At 51.3% G+C, this 18,425-nt stretch overlaps 2 protein-coding genes across 2 annotated transcripts; one reads left to right on the top strand and one right to left on the bottom strand.

Annotated features, from left to right (window-relative positions):
* Positions 1 to 6,046: 6,046 nt before the first annotated feature.
* RAX (retina and anterior neural fold homeobox) lies at positions 6,047 to 7,639 on the top strand. Its single transcript, XM_058824026.1, is given in 4 exon segments — positions 6,047 to 6,234; positions 6,236 to 6,296; positions 6,401 to 6,664; positions 7,187 to 7,639. Coding segments are annotated over 4 exon segments (966 nt in total).
* A 4,938-nt stretch (positions 7,640 to 12,577) lies between these two features.
* On the bottom strand, positions 12,578 to 17,083 carry GRP (gastrin releasing peptide). The gene is made up of 3 exons (XM_058824265.1): positions 16,896 to 17,083; positions 16,243 to 16,493; positions 12,578 to 12,939 (listed from the first exon to the last, which is right to left on the bottom strand). Exons 1-3 carry the CDS (start codon positions 17,035 to 17,037, stop codon positions 12,886 to 12,888), a joined length of 447 nt encoding a protein of 148 aa, XP_058680248.1. The 5' UTR covers positions 17,038 to 17,083; the 3' UTR covers positions 12,578 to 12,885.
* Positions 17,084 to 18,425: the final 1,342 nt, after the last annotated feature.

The raw sequence follows: 18,425 nt of genomic DNA, 5'->3' as shown, positions 1-18,425 counted from the left end.
AAAACAATATCGGAAAAAAAATGTGCCTTTTTCCATTTTTTCCACATGACTGAAATGCTATTAAATGTGTATGTTTGAACAAAATCTTACTTCTGATACATCACATAGAGGTAACCACTCATTTAATCCTGCTTTCAGAAATAAACATACATATTTCTTATAAGAACATGTCTGTTTCAAGCATCTTGAGGCAAACACAGCGCTCAGATATTGACATTTGCTGCAAAACCTTGATTTTTAGAATCCTTTCAGTATTAAGTGTAGCAAAAGGCAAAAAGTGAAGCATGTAACTCAACAGCTTGGGCCAAAAATGTTGTCATATACACTGAGTGGGGGCTTGGAGGAAATAAGGCTTGGTGGCTCTCAGTGAGCTCTGCTCTGGAGCAATGCAGGCTTCTCCAGTCTGCTTTCACTCCCCAGCCTCTCAAAGCACTTCAAACACCAAGGGACAGCAGTGGCTCTCTGCTTGTCTGCTCTGTGTGCCAAATTCTGGGGCTGGGGGTACCGGCGCAGGGCCAAAAGCAGCTCCCCACACTGGTTCTGGGAGTTGTCTCCATCGAAGGCTAAACATGGAAGGTTATGCCAGGGTGGGGCACCTAAACCTAAGGAAAGCCATAGTTCTCACTAATGTTAAATCTGCCTGTGCCTAGGGGACATGCAGGCTGCTACTCCCAAGGAATTCTAGAAAATTAATGGCTTTGTAAGTTCTCCAAGAGCTAGCCTGGAAATTAAATTTGGAAATTAATATATGTAGCACCTTCCTACAGGTTTATAAGTCTCTTTCTCTCTCTCTCTCTTTCTGCCTCTAGCCAATCAAGTAAAAATAATAATTTTAAATTAACAAATTCACTAAGTATGATTTACCTCCTTTCTTTCTCTTTTCCTTCTTTCCTTGCTTGCTTCCTTCCTCTTCTCTTTGTCTTTTCTCTCTCCCCTCCCCTCCCCTTGCTTGAAAACCTGTTATCCATTTTCTTCCCCACTGTAGCATTAAGAAAATATGCTTTTTTTTTCTTGCTCATTTCCTTCTTACCTAGGAAACACAGAGTTTACAAGTTCTGACCTTCCTTGCTCTTTCCAGAGGATGTTCTAGTGCATTAAATGGCTCTCATCCAACAAGTAATTTCTTTAGTGGACAGAACCTATCTCCAGCAGGTCCCTCAAGCATCAGAGCTATTTTGCCAAAAACCACCAAGACTTCAGATCTGATTTCTTCCTCTTGGGATTCTGCTCTCACATGGCCCCACAGAATCGAATTATCTATGTGGAAAGACGAGTGGGGTGTTTTAGGAGGTCTTTATGTAAAGATAAAGTATATAAAATAGTCACCAGCTCAGCTCAACCAGCCTGAGGTTTGTGAGGCTCAATGCATTTCCCTCTGCATTGGTATAAATCTGGGGGCTCTCTCCACACTGTTGTGTTGCTTTACAGACTGAATTGTCCTATCTATAAAACACCAAAATAAACAAGCCTAAGGATTTTGACCTTTGAATTAAAATGTGCTTGGGACATCCCAAAAATCTTACTGAAAGCATCTGGTGCTTTAAAGGACCTAATTAAATTTGTCAGCAGATATAGGATCAGCATTTTCACAGTTTAAAGGGTCAGAGAAGAAAGTACAGTCGGAATCACCAAACAAACGATTAATGAGATTCCAAAAAAAGTGTCAGGGCTGGCAGAGACAAGTGGGACTGGGAGGTGGCTTGGGACTGGCACAGGATGGGCGCCCAGCCCACTGAAGTGCTGCTGGTACAGGAGTGAGCTGCCTTAGGCAGCACTGTTAGATCACAGCTCCCACATTTAGCCTGGAGTGGCAGGGCCGGGGCAGGGCGGGCAAATCTGCGCTGCCCTCAGCAGGAGCCTGATCTCCAGCTCGCTGGAGGTGACTGCCTGCTCCTGGCAGCGCCTGCAGGGCTCATCCCCCCAGCACCGGCTGTTCCCAGCTCCAGCCGCTAGGCACAGGCCTGGGGAGGCACACGAGTATATGCAGGAGGTGGTGAGGCCACCCCAGGTACACGCAGCCCTCAAGGGGCTCAAGCCCGGGGGACAGGGCACAGGGCAGCCACTGCATGTGCTGGTATGCGAGTCTGGGAATGCTTGTGCTCACATCTGTGCACAAATGCTGGTGTACGCGTGTGCACGCAGCTATGCACGTGGGAGAATGGACAGGGACATGTCTGTGTGTCCGTGTATCTCTGTCAGGAACAGATTAAAGGGCTAGGTCACATGGCAGCTACTGCTGGACCGACCCTACCTGGGATTTGGGTTCTTAGAGTTAATAGGATCGCTGGAGCTCAAGGCCGTCATCCCATCAAGATAAATGTCTCTAGTGCCCACTCTTAAGCAATCCGAATTCAATTAGGCTAATTGGAAAACAAGTAAAGAAGGATTGCGTTAATATAGCCTCATAGCATGAACCTCCCCTCCCTCCCAAACGCCAGCACCCTCGCACCCAGCCCATGGTGCCCCCACCAGAAAGGGCTGCCTGGCTCCCAGAGCCTATTCTACACCCACAGCCTGCACAGACAGCAGGACAAGATCTCTGTGCAACTCCTGGGTGCCAGACAGGATTCTGGGAGGTGAGAAAACACAGCTGATTCTCCTGGGCAGATCAAGCAAAGTCTCAGCAGAAAAACAACGAAAGTGTGAGCGATACAGTGACAGGAGGAGACGGTTTCCTCGTGGATTATGCTTCCAAGAAGGTTCTGAAACTGCGCCCCTAGGAATTTTTGGGGAGGAAAAATTCCTTTTTTTGGGTTGTTTTTATCAATCTGCTGGATGATACAGAGCATGCAAACTGCAGGAGGGTACAGGTTCACTCTAGGTGAATATTTCCTCCTTTGCCTTGCTTCCCTCCTATTGATTTGCAGTCTAACCTTGGAAGCCCCATTTATCTTTCAGGGAGGTTCCCCCCTGCTGCACATCTTTGGTCTGGAGAGTGATGTCTCTCCTGTAGTGTGACTTCAAATCTCTGCTCTGCAAGGCAGTAATTATTTCACCTGGACATTAAAAAAAAAAAAAAAAAAAAAAAAGGCAGGAGAAAAGGAAGGAGGAACCTGTGGCATTTTATGGTGCTGATTTCATTGCATGAAGCCACATCCCATGCATATGTCTCAACAGTGACTACAGGATGAAAATGACTTCCCTTTACTCTTCGCTGTACACGTGGAAGGAGGTACAGCAGACAGCTGCACTTCACAGATGGTCCATCTTGAGAACTTCTGTTACTCTCCAAGCATAACTTCAGCAGAAATTTTCATAAAGCATTGCAAAAAAATAAAAAAGGTGATGAAATGGGGATACCCCTTGGAAAGGCAAGTAACAAATGCTGCCTGTTTCATCCCCTAATGAATACTCTCAAATTTGATTCTGGTTGCCCCCACAAGTTCCCAAAGGTCAATAGTCTTTGTAAAGCTGGGAGGTACCACAGGATCACTTTCTGAGGCTTCATACTAATACAATACAAATCCCAGAGGGCTGCAAGCGATTCAACTGACAGCCGGGACATCAGACCCAAAGGGAAAAGTTCAGTTACCATCCTTTGCCTATCTAAACCCTCTGTGCAATCAGAGGAACCATTAGACTTCTTCCCTCCCTGGAGCACTGTAATGCCTCATTCGTGTCACACAGTCTGTGCCTGAAGCATGACAAGAGAGAAAAGACAGATCTAAAGCTGGAAGAGTCAGAGTTCTCTCTGCTCTGCTACATGGTTATGGTTTTTTTTTTCAGTTATTTTTTCAAATTGGGATCAAGGGAGTGGCTTCCTCTTTCAACAATCCCACTCGCCTGCCAGAAGGATGCTACAGTGACAAATGTACCTCCACATGGAAAACGCAAGTGGAATATTCTACTGCTGAGCAAAGAGGAGCCTTCTCTGTCAAGGAGGAAGGTCTCTTGTGTCCTGTGTGGGACTCGAGCACCGTGCTCCAGGGCTGGAAAGCTTTTTTTCTGCCTCATATTGTAATTAACAGCAAAAAACCCGAGTATTGACTCTGTAACGGACAGCTTTGACAGGTACCCCAAAAGCAACATCTGTACCCTTTATGGCACTGACTAAAGGGTTTTTGCTCCTTCATCTTGCATTCCTATCTTTCCTAACTATAACAAGCAAAACTGATTCCTAATTTTGCCCAGGACTTCTGGAGGGACAGGTGCGTTTTGTGCTGATTTTGAGTGCTGTAAACCCCCAGCTTCAAATTAGAAGAAATTAGGGACATTGCACAGTTCATTCATCTTCACTAATAGAGTTCCTGGGAAACACACATGTAGATTAAAGGAACACAATGGCCCCTCGCTGATTGCTTTGAGTACCCTCCAATGTCCCTACAATGGTATTGACTGGCTCTTTATGGTGTCCACAAAAGCCACACTAACCTTTTCTTGTCTCTTCTGTTGGCCTCTTCCCTCCGTGCAAACGGAGGTCTGAGTTCTTTCGACCTCAAACCAACCCCCAAGCAGTCAGTGGTGAACTGAGGCAAACCTCACCTGAAGCTAGGAAAAGCCGTGCACTCCTAAAAGAAATCTGCTTTGGGACATCAGAACATAAACTTGCAAAAGGTGTGGACGCTGGCAGAAGCAAGCACTGCCAACCTTTGAAGTGATTCCTCTGAAAAAATCTACATGATATGGAGCCTGATGGGGAAGAAGGGGAATAAAAAAATGCAGATTTATTGAGAGAGGTCATACTTATGAGACTAGCTAATATATCTGGAAGAACAAGCAGTAGCAGTGGTGCTTTTCTTCCACATTCACGCTCCTCAGGCTTCAAATGGAAGCATTCTAAAGCTAAGTGTAGACTGAAAATCACTCTTGATGTTACTGCGTTTGTCACATAAACAAGCTGGGACAAAAGGTAACTGGTGCCTCAGAGGAACTGGGAAGTGCTGGTGTGAAAATGACAGAAAGACAAAAGCAGGGAAAATACCGATGCAGGATACGTGATGCTGCTATCTGGTTGGTTCTGTGGAAGGTCCACGTCTTCCACCAAGTCAAGTACAAAGAGAAATGTGTGGGATTCGGGTCCCTGCCTCACCTCCAAAAACATTCTGTTCATCCCCCATGAAGCTATGCCCTGCCTGCTACCGCTCCCAGCCCCACTCGCATCGTGGAGTACAGGGTCACCGAATCAGCTCTTCTCACAGGCTCTGTCCTACAGCAGCATACTTGAAAACTTCCTCGCAAATATTGCTTAGAGCTTCCTCGGGTTTGTGAAGTCCGAAAGGCTGAGCCCACCTCCTGCGTCCATCCTGCCCGGAAGCACCCGGCCTGTGAAATGCCTTTGGAGGCAATCGGGCGCAGGGCGAGTGTCCCGCAGAGCACCAGCGCAGCGGCTTTTACCCCAGAGCCCCCGACTCGGGCCGGGGCCGCGGATCGTCCCGCATGGCAGCGTTCGAGCGGCCGCCGTGAAACCGGCGCCCCTACAAACCGTCCGGGAGGGACCTGGGCTGAGGTCAAGACAAGAGAAACGCGGCGAGGCTCCGAGAGCCGCCGAACGGCGCGGGGCCGTGCCGGGGACCCGCTGTCCACCGGCCCGGCTCCTCCGGGCTCCCGCCCCTTCCCGTCCCGTTCGCCGAGTCCCCTTTACCGCGCCCCCGGCAGCGGCTGCCGCGGCTCCCGCCGTCCCGGCTCTGTCCCCCCGTGCCCGGCGCGCCTCTCGCCGCCCGTCCCACCGCGGTTTCCGACAGCGCTGCCCCGGTCCCGGGGCTCCGACCGCGGCGCTCCCCCGGGCCAGCCCCCGGCTGCAGGGGGCCGCCCCGCTCCGCCTCGGGGGCCCCGGATGGCATCGCCCGGGGCCGTCTGGGGCTGGGGCTGGGACTGGGGCCGGCGGGGAGGGGCGGGGCGGCCGGCGGGGGCCGGGGGATGCCCTGCCTCCCCCTCCGTGCCGAAGAGGTGCGGGGGCCTCGCCTTCCCTCTCGCTTACCGCCCCCTGGCACTCCTCCCCCGCCCCAAGGAGGCCAGCCCGCCGGCGACACCGTGCCAGACTTGCCCGCGCCGCCCTGAGGCCGGGTGAGACCGCAGCGGCGCGGCGGAGCCCCGGGCCGGCAGCCTCATGCACCCGCCCGGCGCCCCGCTCGCCATGGCCGAGGGCGCCTTCTCGCTGGCCGCCCCGGCGGCGCGGAGCCCCGGCGGCAACCCGTCGAGGCTTCACAGCATCGAGGCTATCCTGGGGTTCACCAAGGAAGACGGGCTGCTGGGCGCCTTCCCGCCCGACGGCAGCGCCAAGGAGGCGGACCGGCGCGGGCCCCGGCACTGCCTGCCCAAGATGCCCGGAGAGCAGCCGCCGGCCGAGCCCCAAGGCCGCGCTGAGCGCTTCCAAGGTGAGCGCTGTGGACGAGCGCAGGGTGCCGGGGAGCGGACGGGTGGGCGCCGCTCCCCCGCGCCCCCGGGCAAGCCCCGCGGGGAGATCCCGTCGGTGACCCCCCGTCTTCCCCTCGCAGAGCCGTACTGTCCCGGCAGCGCCAGCCCCGAGCTGCCCGCTGGCAGCAGCGGCGAGGGGAAGCCGTCGGAAGAGGAACAGCCCAAGAAGAAACACCGGCGAAACCGCACCACCTTCACCACGTACCAGCTTCACGAGTTGGAGCGTGCCTTTGAGAAGTCCCATTACCCCGACGTGTACAGCCGCGAGGAGCTGGCCATGAAGGTCAATCTGCCCGAAGTCCGCGTCCAGGTAACGCACGGCCCGGCTCCCCGCCACGGCCCGGCCCGACGCGCCTGGGCGCAGCCCCGCGGTCCCGGCGGCCGGAGCAGCCCGGGTGCGGCCGCGGGCCCGTGACCGCAGCGCGGCTCCGGCCGCACTCGGGGCCCCGCCGGAGCGCTAGGCAGGGCTGCCGCACGGCCGCGACCCGGCCCGGCCGGCGGGACAGCGCGGGGCTCGGGGCAGAGCTGCGTCCTGCAGCCGCCTCGTCGGTGCTGCTGCCGCCCTTTGAGCGGCGTGTCCCGGCCCGGGGCCGCTGAATCTGCTGTGTGCCAGGGCAGTGGCGGGTGGATGGGCGGGCCCGCTCCACTGCGGGACTGCTCTCCACCGAGCGCGGGGCTGTGGGTCGTGGAAGAACGCCCGAGCCCCCCAGATTCCCTTTTGCCCCAGCTCGGCAAAGTGTGTTTCCCTCACTCTGTTTTGCATGCACCGCTGCAGCCAGAGGTGAGCCTCTTTCCGCTGCCTGGGGCCTGGCTGATACAGCTCTGCTTGCAGGTTTGGTTTCAGAACAGAAGGGCTAAGTGGAGGCGGCAGGAGAAATTGGAGGTGACCTCCATGAAGCTGCAGGACTCGCCCATCCTCTCATTCAACCGCTCGCCGCAGGCAGCGCCCATGGGTCCTCTGAGCAGCAGCCTGCCCCTGGAGACGTGGCTCAGCCCGCCAGTGCCCAGCAGCACGGCCCTGCAGAGCCTGCCCGGCTTCGTGGCCTCGCCGCAGAGCCTGCCCGGCAGCTACACGCCACCGCCCTTCCTGAACTCTCCGGCGGTGACCCACGCGCTGCAGCCCCTGGGGGCCATGGGGCCGCCGCCGCCTTATCAGTGTGGGGCCACCTTTGTGGACAAGTTCCCTTTGGATGAGGCAGACCCACGCAACACCAGCATTGCCGCCCTGCGGCTGAAGGCCAAGGAGCACATCCAGTCCATCGGCAAGCCCTGGCAGACAATCTGAACTCCCTCTCGGCACCTGGGAGAAAGCCATGGGGAAGGCGCATCCCAGAACGTCTGAAGGACATCCTTACCCTGCTTTGGCTGCCACGGATGGATGGCCAGGCACAGGAGGGCTGTCCCTTACACTTGCCTTTCCCCTACGCCTTGACTTGCTTTTGTATTTTGTGGTCCTTTTAGTTCCCTTTTCCACAACCCCTGAAGAGTTAGGGGCCTGATCATAGCTTAGGAAAAACAGTTTCTTTTGCTCTCCCTCCTTGGCTGGATGCTTTAGTTGCAATAAAAGCTACAGTAGGGCAAAGAGCTATGTAAGGTGGCTGGGAGCTCAGGACTGTTGTACCTGGGGAGGGGGTTCTACTTCTACACCATTAAATGGTACCATCTGCATGGAGGTTGTGTATCATGTTTCCGAACCCAAACGGGCATCTTGGGCTGGAGCCTCTGCTCCGTGTGATGTACGGAGGGGTGGGAGATGCCTAGCTGTGGGCTCTTCTCTGTCCTCCATCAACAGAACCCTGCCCAAGTTGCCTGTGGCATTGGGGCCTGCATCCCCCTGATGGAGAGTGTGCCCAGATGGGAGTGGGCAGGGGGGGCTTAGAGTCCTTGCAGTCCTCGGGGCAGGCACACTACTCCCCCCATTGCCTTTGTGGAGCAGTGCCAGGCTCAGGTGGGCTCTGCAGGCCAGAGTCAGTGGCAGTGCTTGCCTCTGCAAAGAAGGGAAATGGCCGGACCCCCAGGGCTCCTGCCCCCTGCAGTCCAGCTGCCCACAGGGACACACAGACGGTCTCCGGTCGGGCACTGAAACCCGGCTGGGGCCTGGCAGGCTCATCCTGCCCGCTCTGGCTGCCCAGGACAGCCCCTGGGGGCTGGCACAGAGCTGGGCCGTGCCCGCTCCCCTGCCCACCCAGTGCCCATCGCCAGGCTGCCCGAACTAAAACTGCGGCATCTTTATTTTTCATTATCTCCGTTACTGCCTGTAATGGGGCTGAGAAGCTGTAATGAAACACCCCTTCTCCTCTGCTGGGCATGGGGTGCTCTACACACTCGGGAGGTTGTGGCAATTAATGTTTCTCATTAGGGAAGAGAGAAGGATGCACAAGTGCCCTCATTGTGTCCTGGGGATGATTCAATGCAGACTGGGAGACCTCTCCTTTCACCATTTCCCACTCGTTGTGGCCAGACAAAGGCCGGCGTCTAATTATATTTTCACAATCTGTGCGTATCTTTTAAGAGTCCAGTCAGAAACAAGTATGTCAGCCTTGTTCAGCTTCACTTCAGAGAGCTTTTTAACCTCAGACAGCAGTTTCTAAACATCCCTTCATAGCTTTCTCCCCCATCTCCTCCATCTCCCCCATAGCAGCCCCCATCTATTGTATGGAGAGCTTCTTTTACAGATAATAGGAATCCATCTTGTTTTCAAACGCCTTTTCCTCTGTCCCCAGCCTCCCTGCAGATCCAACCTGCCTCTCTGGACCAGAGCACCAGTTCAGGACCCCCAGCTTCCCTGCCCTGAGCTGTGCTGGTACAGGGCACGCAGGGAAGCCAAGTGGTTCCCCCTCAGTCTGGGGGGAATGAAGCCCTGCTGGGGGAGACTGTCCTGCTGCGCTCTGGACTTGACAGTTCTACTGTGTGTGCATTTGTGGTGGTGCCCACCCTTCCCCGCACACGTCTCTTTGCTTCCTTGGCACACAGAGGAAGCGCTGCCAGGAAAAGAACTGCCGTTGCTGTCAGGACAAGGCAGGTATTTTGCTAACTTCTAGTAAAGACACCTGAAGGAGAACAAAAATTGGATTGCTTCAGGTTTTAGGTCTTATTGTAGTGGTCCTTTCACAGGTAAGCTTTGCTTGCATCACCAGTTGCAAGAAGACATGACATTTTTGGTGGCTGCAAGAGAAGAATTTCTCTTGGTGTGCTTGAGAAGTGCCTGCGTAGCCTGGTTTGTGTCAGCAGGAGACACACACTAATGAGTGACTGTACAGGCTCTGCACACTCTTCCTTCTCAGGGTAGGAACAATCTCACTTGTCATTACTTGGCTACAGGCCAGCTGTGGCTCTGAAGCTGGAAACCCTCCTGCAGGTAAGCACATTAAATTGCTGCCCTAAAGTTCTCACCTGTCCTTATTGCTCATGGTTAATAAGCAACTCCCCAAGATTTCAATAGTGCTGTCCCATATTTTGGCACTACTACCCTCCCTTTCTCTTACCTATAGTTCTTCTGTATCCTGTAAAGTCGTTGGAAAGAAGCCCTCTAATTCCTGATCGGCTGTCAGCAGCGCTGATGCTTGGTTACTTGAGATAGTCAAAGACTGGCAGTAGATAAAACCACAATGACAGGGCAGCAGAAGGAGCAGCTGAAGATACCTGCTCACTTTTAATAAGGTCCTGATCCAGCACCTGCAAACAAATAAAGATTATGGCAAGATACGGTGGTTGTTCTTTTATTGGCATATTAAACTAGTCTTTCTTACACCTTGTACAGGTGAACCCTGTAAGTGGATCGACTTGGTCCATGTCTCTCAAGGAAAGCTGGGAGTTTATTGCTAAAATGAATATTTTACCAGCTACACGGAAGTGGGCAAATAAAGAGACAGAGGCATATGCAAACGCATCTTTCTTCTAGCCTGTCTAGTTTTCTGTGTTCCTACACTTTCTTTCAAATTGTCCCATTCCATTTTAAAAGCCCATTTGTTCATTTTGTTGTAAATATCTTCTCCTCCTTAATTGGGTGCTGAGTCTAATAATCCTGCCTCGGCTTGTTAACTGTACAATACCAGTCAGAGTTAATGACCCATTAGCGATTAATTCCTTAAACAGCATCTAATTGCTCACTGTAAAACCTTTTCTTAAAACTGGATTAAATCATCTAGATCCTTAACCACTTCTTTACTCTAACTTTGCTAAGGCTATTAGCATGGCCTTCTGAGTGGTCTGTTTCTTCTTTTGCTTAAACTGTATTAGCAACATAGTATTTTTAGTGTCCATACTTGACTTCTTTTCAACACCTGAAGTTGGAGTAAGGAAGAATAATACAGAAAAAAGACTACCAGAGAATGAGTAATTATGAAGAAAATGCCATGATGGAATTTGTTCTCAAGAGTGTATTCTGGTCTCCCTTCCTTCTCTCTATCCCTGCTCAAAATCCTACCTATGTTCAAGAAAACTAGCAGATACCTGAGCTCTTTAATTTTGACTTGAGGTTCAGCTCATTGGCGTCCCGGCAGAGCAGGACTGTCTCTGTGTGCAGGAGGGACCCTCAGTCTCTGCTGCGTGGCTCGGAAGCTGTAATTCCCTCCGGAGCAGCAGGCTGGCTGCCGTGTGCGCTACTGCCAGTGTAGCTCACAGCCCCTGTGACATGAAAACACACGTTGCTCAGCCATAGTTTGAATTTCTGGTAGTAGCTGCTGGCGTTGAGGGCAATACTGTTCCCTTCCTCTGCACAGAGAGTTGAACGATCTTGTTTCCATCTGCCCTGGCTACATCTGACAGGCATTTCAATTATGGACATTCAGTTTCTTGCTATTGCAACATCTCAAGTAGCAGCTCAAAGCTCCTGGTTTCCTTTCCTCATCTCTAGGGACGCACTATGAACAGGCATTAATTCAAGTGCATTCCCTTCAGCTACAGTGTTTTAGCTTCTCTCTTCTATGCAGTCAGCCGTCCTCCTTTGTCGCTGCTATAAACCTTGGGACTTCCCTCAGTAGTTTGTCAGCCACAGTTTACCCACCCGCAAAATGCTAGCATTGGAGAAAATAGTGGAACAAAAGAAAACCAAAAAACCCCAAACAAACAAAAATCTAAAACCCCAAACAAACAACATCCCCCACGAAACAAAAACAAACAAAACTAAACCAAACAAAAAAGCAACAACCAACAAAAAAAAAAAAAAAAGCCCACAAAACCACAAAAAAACAACAAAAAAAAGTGAAACCAAAAGCTCGTTGGACCAGGACGCTGACATTACCAGTCTCTCTAGTAAAACTAATACTGTGTCTCCTCTCTGAGCATCTCTGTGTTCTGCCAAGGCCTTATGTCAAAACTCCCCGGAGCGCTCCCCTCATGGCCGGGGATCGGCCGGTGTCAGGGCACAGCCGGTCCCGGGCTCACCGGAGCGCTCCCCTCATGGCCGGGGGTCGGCCGGTGTCAGGCTCAGCCGGTGTCAGGGCACAGCCGGTCCCGGGGCTCCCCGGAGCACTCCCCTCATGGCCGGGCCTCAGCCGGTCCCGGGGCTCAGCCGGTCCCGGGCTCACCGGAGCGCTCCCCTCATGGCCGAGCCTCAGCTGGTCCCAGGCTCCCCTCACGGCCGAGCCTCAGCCGGTCCCGGGGCTCTGCCCGTCTCAGGCTCACCGGAGCGTTCTCCTCACGACGGGGGCTCGGCCGGTATCAGGCTCACCGGAGCGCTCCCCTCACGGCCGGGGCTCGGCCGGTATCAGGCTTAGCCGGTCCCGGGGCACAGCCGGTCCCGGGGCTCCCCGGAGCGCTCCCCTCACGGCCGGGCAGAGGGCGCCCTCTGGCGGACGCGGCGGGAGCAGGCGGTCGGGCCCGTCCCGGGCCGGGTTCCGTCCCGGGCACGGCGGAGCTGCCGCAGCGGGCCGGGGCACACACAGGGCACGGCGTCACCTCCCAGGCACACACCGGGCACGGCGGAGCTGCCGCAGCGGGCCGGGGCACACACCGGGCACAGCGTCACCTCCCAGGCACACACCGGGCACGGCGGAGCTGCCGCAGCGCGCCGGGGCCGCGGGCACAGCGTCAGCCCCGGGCACACACCGGGCACGGGGGCTCCCGGCAGAGCGGCTCAAAGTACAACACGCGCGCTGGCCCGGGGAAGGCGGTGGCCTTTGCTACTGGCTTTTACACAGCGAATTTCGCTGCTTAACTCAAATAAAAGCATAAAATCAGTCTTTTTCTTGGTACTATTTATTGCGAATGTTGCAATGTCATGTAGTTTCAAACTAAGAGATGAAATGATTCGATAGGTAAGTCACATAATTAATTGGAAGACCCTTCCGTAACAATTATATATGTATATATATCAAAGCCATTCAAATGAGAAAATGCAACCTTGAAAATGAAGTAGAGGATTTAGTCCTTGCTGAACCATACAAGAATATGTGTATTTAAGTACTTTACACAAAGGAATTCTTGTGTACAGAAAAGTGACCGTGTTGATTATCTGATACAATCAAGTGCTTGTGAAATATAGTCTCTTACAGAAAGTATTCAATTTCTTCATGATTTAGCGATCTTCTTTCAGCTTGGAGTGCTCTCTTTCATATTCACAACTTGAAGCAGATAGTCCATCATCTAAAAAAAAGGAAAATATATTAGTTATAGACCAGTCCTGGAAAAAGTAATTCACTAAGATAATAAACCTTCTATAAGTTAATAAACCTAATAGATAACTGCTCTGTGCATTCACATAACAAACATATTCCTAATAATCTTTCTGAAACAGACCCCATTTGTCTTGGTTAGTGTAATAACCAACTGCCAAAGTAGGAGGAAAGTCATTCTCCCAGATAATTCTGTGTGCCATCTCATTTATATCCTGTCTCATTAGTGTGAAAAAGCCAACTAATAGAAACAATTTAAAGTTTATTTTCCAACTTACTTTTGCACTTAGTCCAACTTGCAGGAGAGATTTGCCTCCCCTTTAACTACGTTAACTGTAATTTATTCACAGAATAAAGAGCAGGCAAGGCATTTACTGAAAATAAAATAACACAGGTGCACCACCCTAAGTCAAACCCCAAGAAGTATTGGGCTCACCTCTTCCATTTTCTGACTATTTGTGTGTTACAGCTATTTCCCTCCTCTGAGTGAGTCCTTTAGAAATAATTCTTTTATTCTTAAGAAATGTGCAGCCCAGTGTGAGCGTCAGTGGTGATGCACGGGATGATTTGGGCTAATAAGAGAGACCCTGAGCTGAGTTACCTGAGGTACTCATCTGTGTTTACTTCTAGCTTTGGGGCTTCCTGATCCTAAATTTAAAATTCAAGCTTTACATTAAATCAGGTAAATTTGAAAGCATCCATGAAGCAAAGTTGTTGGAGTCAGTTTGTTCCAGCACAGGCAGCATTTGCCGTGCGCTGCAGGTGGAGCACAGGCCTGCAGGCAGGGCAGGCTGCATCTCTCATGGTCAGAGCAGGGGAACTGCAGCCCTCGGGGGGCACGTGCTCCTGGCACAGCCATTCCAGAAGCTGGCAGCAGGGCCCATCATTTACCTGCTTTGGTCACATTTAGCGTCTCAGTCCAACAGGCCACTGCACAGGGAACAGTAACCCGCTGCAAATCTGCTATCTGGTTCCTCTGAGAAAAAGTTTCTGTTCCAAACTCACATGAAATATGCCTGGAAAAGTATTTCATGCCGAGGACAAATTTTCTGGACGTGCTGTGCCATCATCCTCAGCTTCCTGTAGCTGGCAATCCTCTCCTGTGTGTGGACACCTTCGTTCCACAGCTGGGGTACAGCAGCACCTTACCCCAAGGTGTTACCTAACCAAAGTCTGTGCACATGAAACCCCTCATGGCCTGACAAATCTACACAAAACTGGCCCAAAGGCCAGTTATGCATTTGTACCACTATGCACACTACAGGGAATGTCCCATTCCCTATATCAGAGATCCACCTTTATAAATAAGGCCTCTTTTGTCCAAAATAACTTTAAAATGAAAAATAATTTTAATTATTTAAATGTTTAGGAAACTATCGCGGCCCTCAAAAGAGTAAAGCATATTCCTTTTGATCTTCATGTTTTCTTCATCTAGAAGGAAGATCTCAGAAATACCTTAAATTTCAGGTGCTTTCTTGAAGTCAAGGGGAAAACAGGACATCATATCCTGTCTAGGCTGTGTATCATCAGATGGTCGTGTCCAACAACATGAAAGCACAGTTACAGATCCTTTCATTAGATTTCACTTCAGGGTGGAGACAAAGAAACTGTTGAATGATGGGCATCTAAGGTTCTATGGCCAAATGAACTTGTAGAGGTTCTGCAAGTTGTCCTCTATCTTAGTCACAGGAAAAACATGAGCTGGTTTCTAATAATCCTTGCAGAAATCTGGATGCTTAAGGCAATAACCTGATTACTCCATAAGGATGTCCGATGTCTGACCACAGAAATGTGGATGTTAATTTACGGTGGAAGTACACACATATGGGTATGATTCAACTTATCGGAGGCAACTTCCAGCCCTCCTAAGCAGGATTTATTGACAGATACTTTTATAAGTCAGAACATTTCCCTCTTTACATTAAATAATGGAATTTGTTCATTTAATTTGATTACAAAGCTGCACACTGCAGAACTGAAGATGGAATAAATAGTTTTATTTTAGATAGTATTAATAACCAGTTACTATGATGCATCACTATCACAGAGCTACAGCCAGAAAGAAACCTGTGGGCAGCATTCATATCGCTGTGTGAGAGACTTAAATCATAGCTTAATTTAAAGAGTGAATTTTTGCCCACATTCAAATAAAAGCCTAAGTACTCACTGATTTGATTGCACCAGGATTTCAGGAGGGAAACAAGGCTGAAGTTAGCCCAGGAATATTAATGACATCATATTGCAGTAGAATACGGGAAGGAAAAATTCTTCCCATTGATATCTTTAAGAGGATGTATTAATCTTTTTATTCTATTTCATGGTCACCCAAAAGAATTCTGAAGCTTTATCACCATGACTGAGGTATTATAAGGAAAAGAATTTTCTTGTGGATCCTGTGATTTACATTAGACCCCAACTACTTTCTGTAAAACCTCACTGTTATCCTTCCCAGTGTATTTTACAGGATTTCCCAAAACAATAGGGATTAATCTGTTCCAAAACCTTGTTGTCTTGTGCAACAGCACTAGGAAGCACATCAGCTTCAGGGATGAGGAGGGGAAGCTTATCAGTAACCCCAGACTCCTTTAGCAAACCCAGGAATGACCACAGCAATAGCCAGCCCCATGGGCTGGAGAAAAGGCAAAGGAAACAGGGACAATGCTGGGACCAGAAAACAATCCTGCAGCCCTGTGGCTTCACTTAGCTCAAGGCAGAACATCCTGAGTGGCAGAACATCCTGATGAGGCTTTACTTAGCTCAAGGCAGAACATTCTCAGTGTGATGTGGTTCCTCCTGCCCTCACACTTGCCTTTCACACCAGCTTGGCTTTGCTGGGCAATATGTGCCGCTAATGTGAGAAAAGAAAGAAAAAGAAAAAGAAAAAGAAAAAGAAAAAGAAAAAGAAAAAGAAAAAGAAAAAGAAAAAGAAAAAGAAAAAGAAAAAGAAAAAGAAAAAGAAAAAGAAAAAGAAAAAGAAAAAGAAAAAGAAAAAGAAAAAGAATGGCCCAACCAAGCAGCTGGAAGGGAACCCAGGCACTAAAATCTGCCGAATGCATGCCGTGTTTGTGCCCACTAGCAAATGAAGTCACTGAAAATACAATCGGTGAGTGACAATCTGCAATCAAGAGAAGAGTCTTTTTGTACTGAATGTCTAATACATGAGATGTGTTTCTGCTGCTTTTCTGAACAATCCACCAGTCAGAGGAAGCTGATATGATTCTGTAAACCAAAACCTGAACACATGGATTTTCTTTACAGGCTTTATCTTACTTACATGTTTCCAACTGCTATTGTCATCTGTCTCCCAGGTGTTCCTGGTGTACCAGGGGAGCCCTCCTTTTGAAAAGTGACCACTTTTATTTTCATTCCTTTCCAGCAGCCTTAGCAAATATTTTGAGATTTCTTCCCACCGCAGATACTCTTCCAGCTGCTTGATATTTTCAGGTAATGCTGAAAATGGTGTCTTGTTTTCTTCTTCAAAATCATAAGGAAAATCTCCAGTGCTTTTTTTCCCCATTAAATGTCCTGTAACAACAATTAAAGTAGCACAAAATTAACCAAAACAGGTAAAAATTTGATTGCTCAAACATCAGTGGGACCGCTACTGACTGAGGGAAGGGGAGGGAAGGGGAGGGAAGGGAAGGGGGTAGATAGTTGTAGCACTACTGGGAGTGAAGATTTTGTCAGTGTCATACGGTACTATTAATTTCTTCTGTCTCTTATACAAGTTACATGGTCAGAGAAAACGTGGCTGAGAGAGGGGCAGCGATTACCAAGCGCTTTGTCTGGAGATAGAGAGAGGCTATTGGTCAGATTCGCTGGAATAAAAGCGGACGGAGAAGCGGAGGTTTAAGACTTACCCTGCCTCGGCACGGGACGCGGGAACCGCGCGTTCCGGTGCCTTTGCAGGAGTTGAACCGCACTTACCCACAGCCCAGTGGCTGCCGCGGGGGTAGATCTTGGTGAGCGCGGGGGTCCCGCCGGGCTGCAGGGGCGCCGCTCCGCCCCGCGCCGTCAGCAGCGCCAGCAGCGCCAGCAGCGGCAGCGCCGCGGGCCGCCCGCCGCGCATCCTGCCCCGCTCGGTGCCGCCCGTGCCGCCCGAGCCGCGCTGCGCTCCGGCTCCGCCAGGGCTCCGCGGCGCCGCCCGAGCCGCCCCCCATTTATCCGGAGCCGGCCCGCGCGGGCGAGCGGAGCGCCGCGCCTGGCGCCTCCTCACGGGGCCGCTCCCGCCCCGCGGGGGGAGCGAGGCGGTGCCGGGGACAGCGAGGCGGTGCCGGTGCCGCGGGGGGAGCGAGGCGGTGCCGGGGACAGCGAGGCGGTGCCGGGGACAGCGAGGCGGTGCCGGTGCCGCGGGGGGAGCGAGGCGGTGCCGGTGCCGGCCCGGGCGGCCGCTCTCGCTCCCGCCTCCCTTCGCACCACGGGCGCGTCCCGCCAGTCCGCGCTCCCCGCTCCGCTCGCCGGCGCTGGGGCCGCCCGGGCACCTCGGGGCACCGGAGCTCCTCGGAGAGCACACCCGGGAGCTGCAGGGGGCGACGCCACCGCCACCCTGCGGAACCGCGCCGTGCGCGCTTCGGTCCGGCCGCACCTGGGGCAAAGGGCCTCCCTGTCCCTCGCTGGAACAAAGAGCTTGTCTTAATTCCCAGTTTCACCTAAATGTCCTGTCACAAGTGACAGTAAAGTGGATGCGCATTTACAGGACTTTCTGCTTTCCCTGCACAGGGACCCTGTAAACTTTGAAGCCCTTGAGGCACCTGGAACTGGCCAGCTTTGTAGTAAATGGATGAAAAGAATTCCAGCCTGAAGAGGCAGCGCAGGGAAAAGACAGAGACAGTACATCCCTGGAAAGGCCCTGAAGTGGAACACTTACAGTGGTTTCACTGGAGTGAAGGTGGGTGAGCAACGATAAGATATGAAGCCCTGATGTGCTGTTTGTCACCCAGGAGAACAGCAGGGACAGGATGAAGCCACGTGTAATGTGATGATTGTGCTGTCTAGAGAACTGTGTCAGGAACTGGGATACACAGAGAGCAGAGCTGACTGAAAGGAACTTGCCAGCTCCTCCAGCTAGCCCCACACGACTGGAACTGAATTATCCCTACTGGAAACTCACACGGATGTGAATTTACATAATTTCTAGGCAAACTCTTGTACAATTCCTTCTGAAGTAAATCCTGTATCCTGCTGTATTGAGCCAAATTGTCCCCTTGTTTAGTCACAGTTTGTTTAGTCTTCTTTTACTGATTAATGTGATTCATTCTTTTCTTTTGGTTATTAATTATGCATTCCTGCTTAATTCACAACAGTGTTCTCATGCCTCAAGTTGCACTGTGCAGTACAGCGACCGACATGTGCTCTGTGCTGAGTGACAGCTGATCAAATAAAATATTGCCATCCAGAGAAACTTCTAATTGTTTGAAGCAATTAAGGCAGGAAATTGAAAAATTCAGGAAATTGTCC

This window comes from Ammospiza caudacuta, chromosome Z (genome assembly GCF_027887145.1).
Source record: "Ammospiza caudacuta isolate bAmmCau1 chromosome Z, bAmmCau1.pri, whole genome shotgun sequence".
Lineage (NCBI taxonomy): Eukaryota > Metazoa > Chordata > Aves > Passeriformes > Passerellidae > Ammospiza > Ammospiza caudacuta.
The sequence above is the reverse complement of the archived record's forward strand: the minus strand, read 5'-3'. Positions and strand labels throughout refer to the sequence as shown.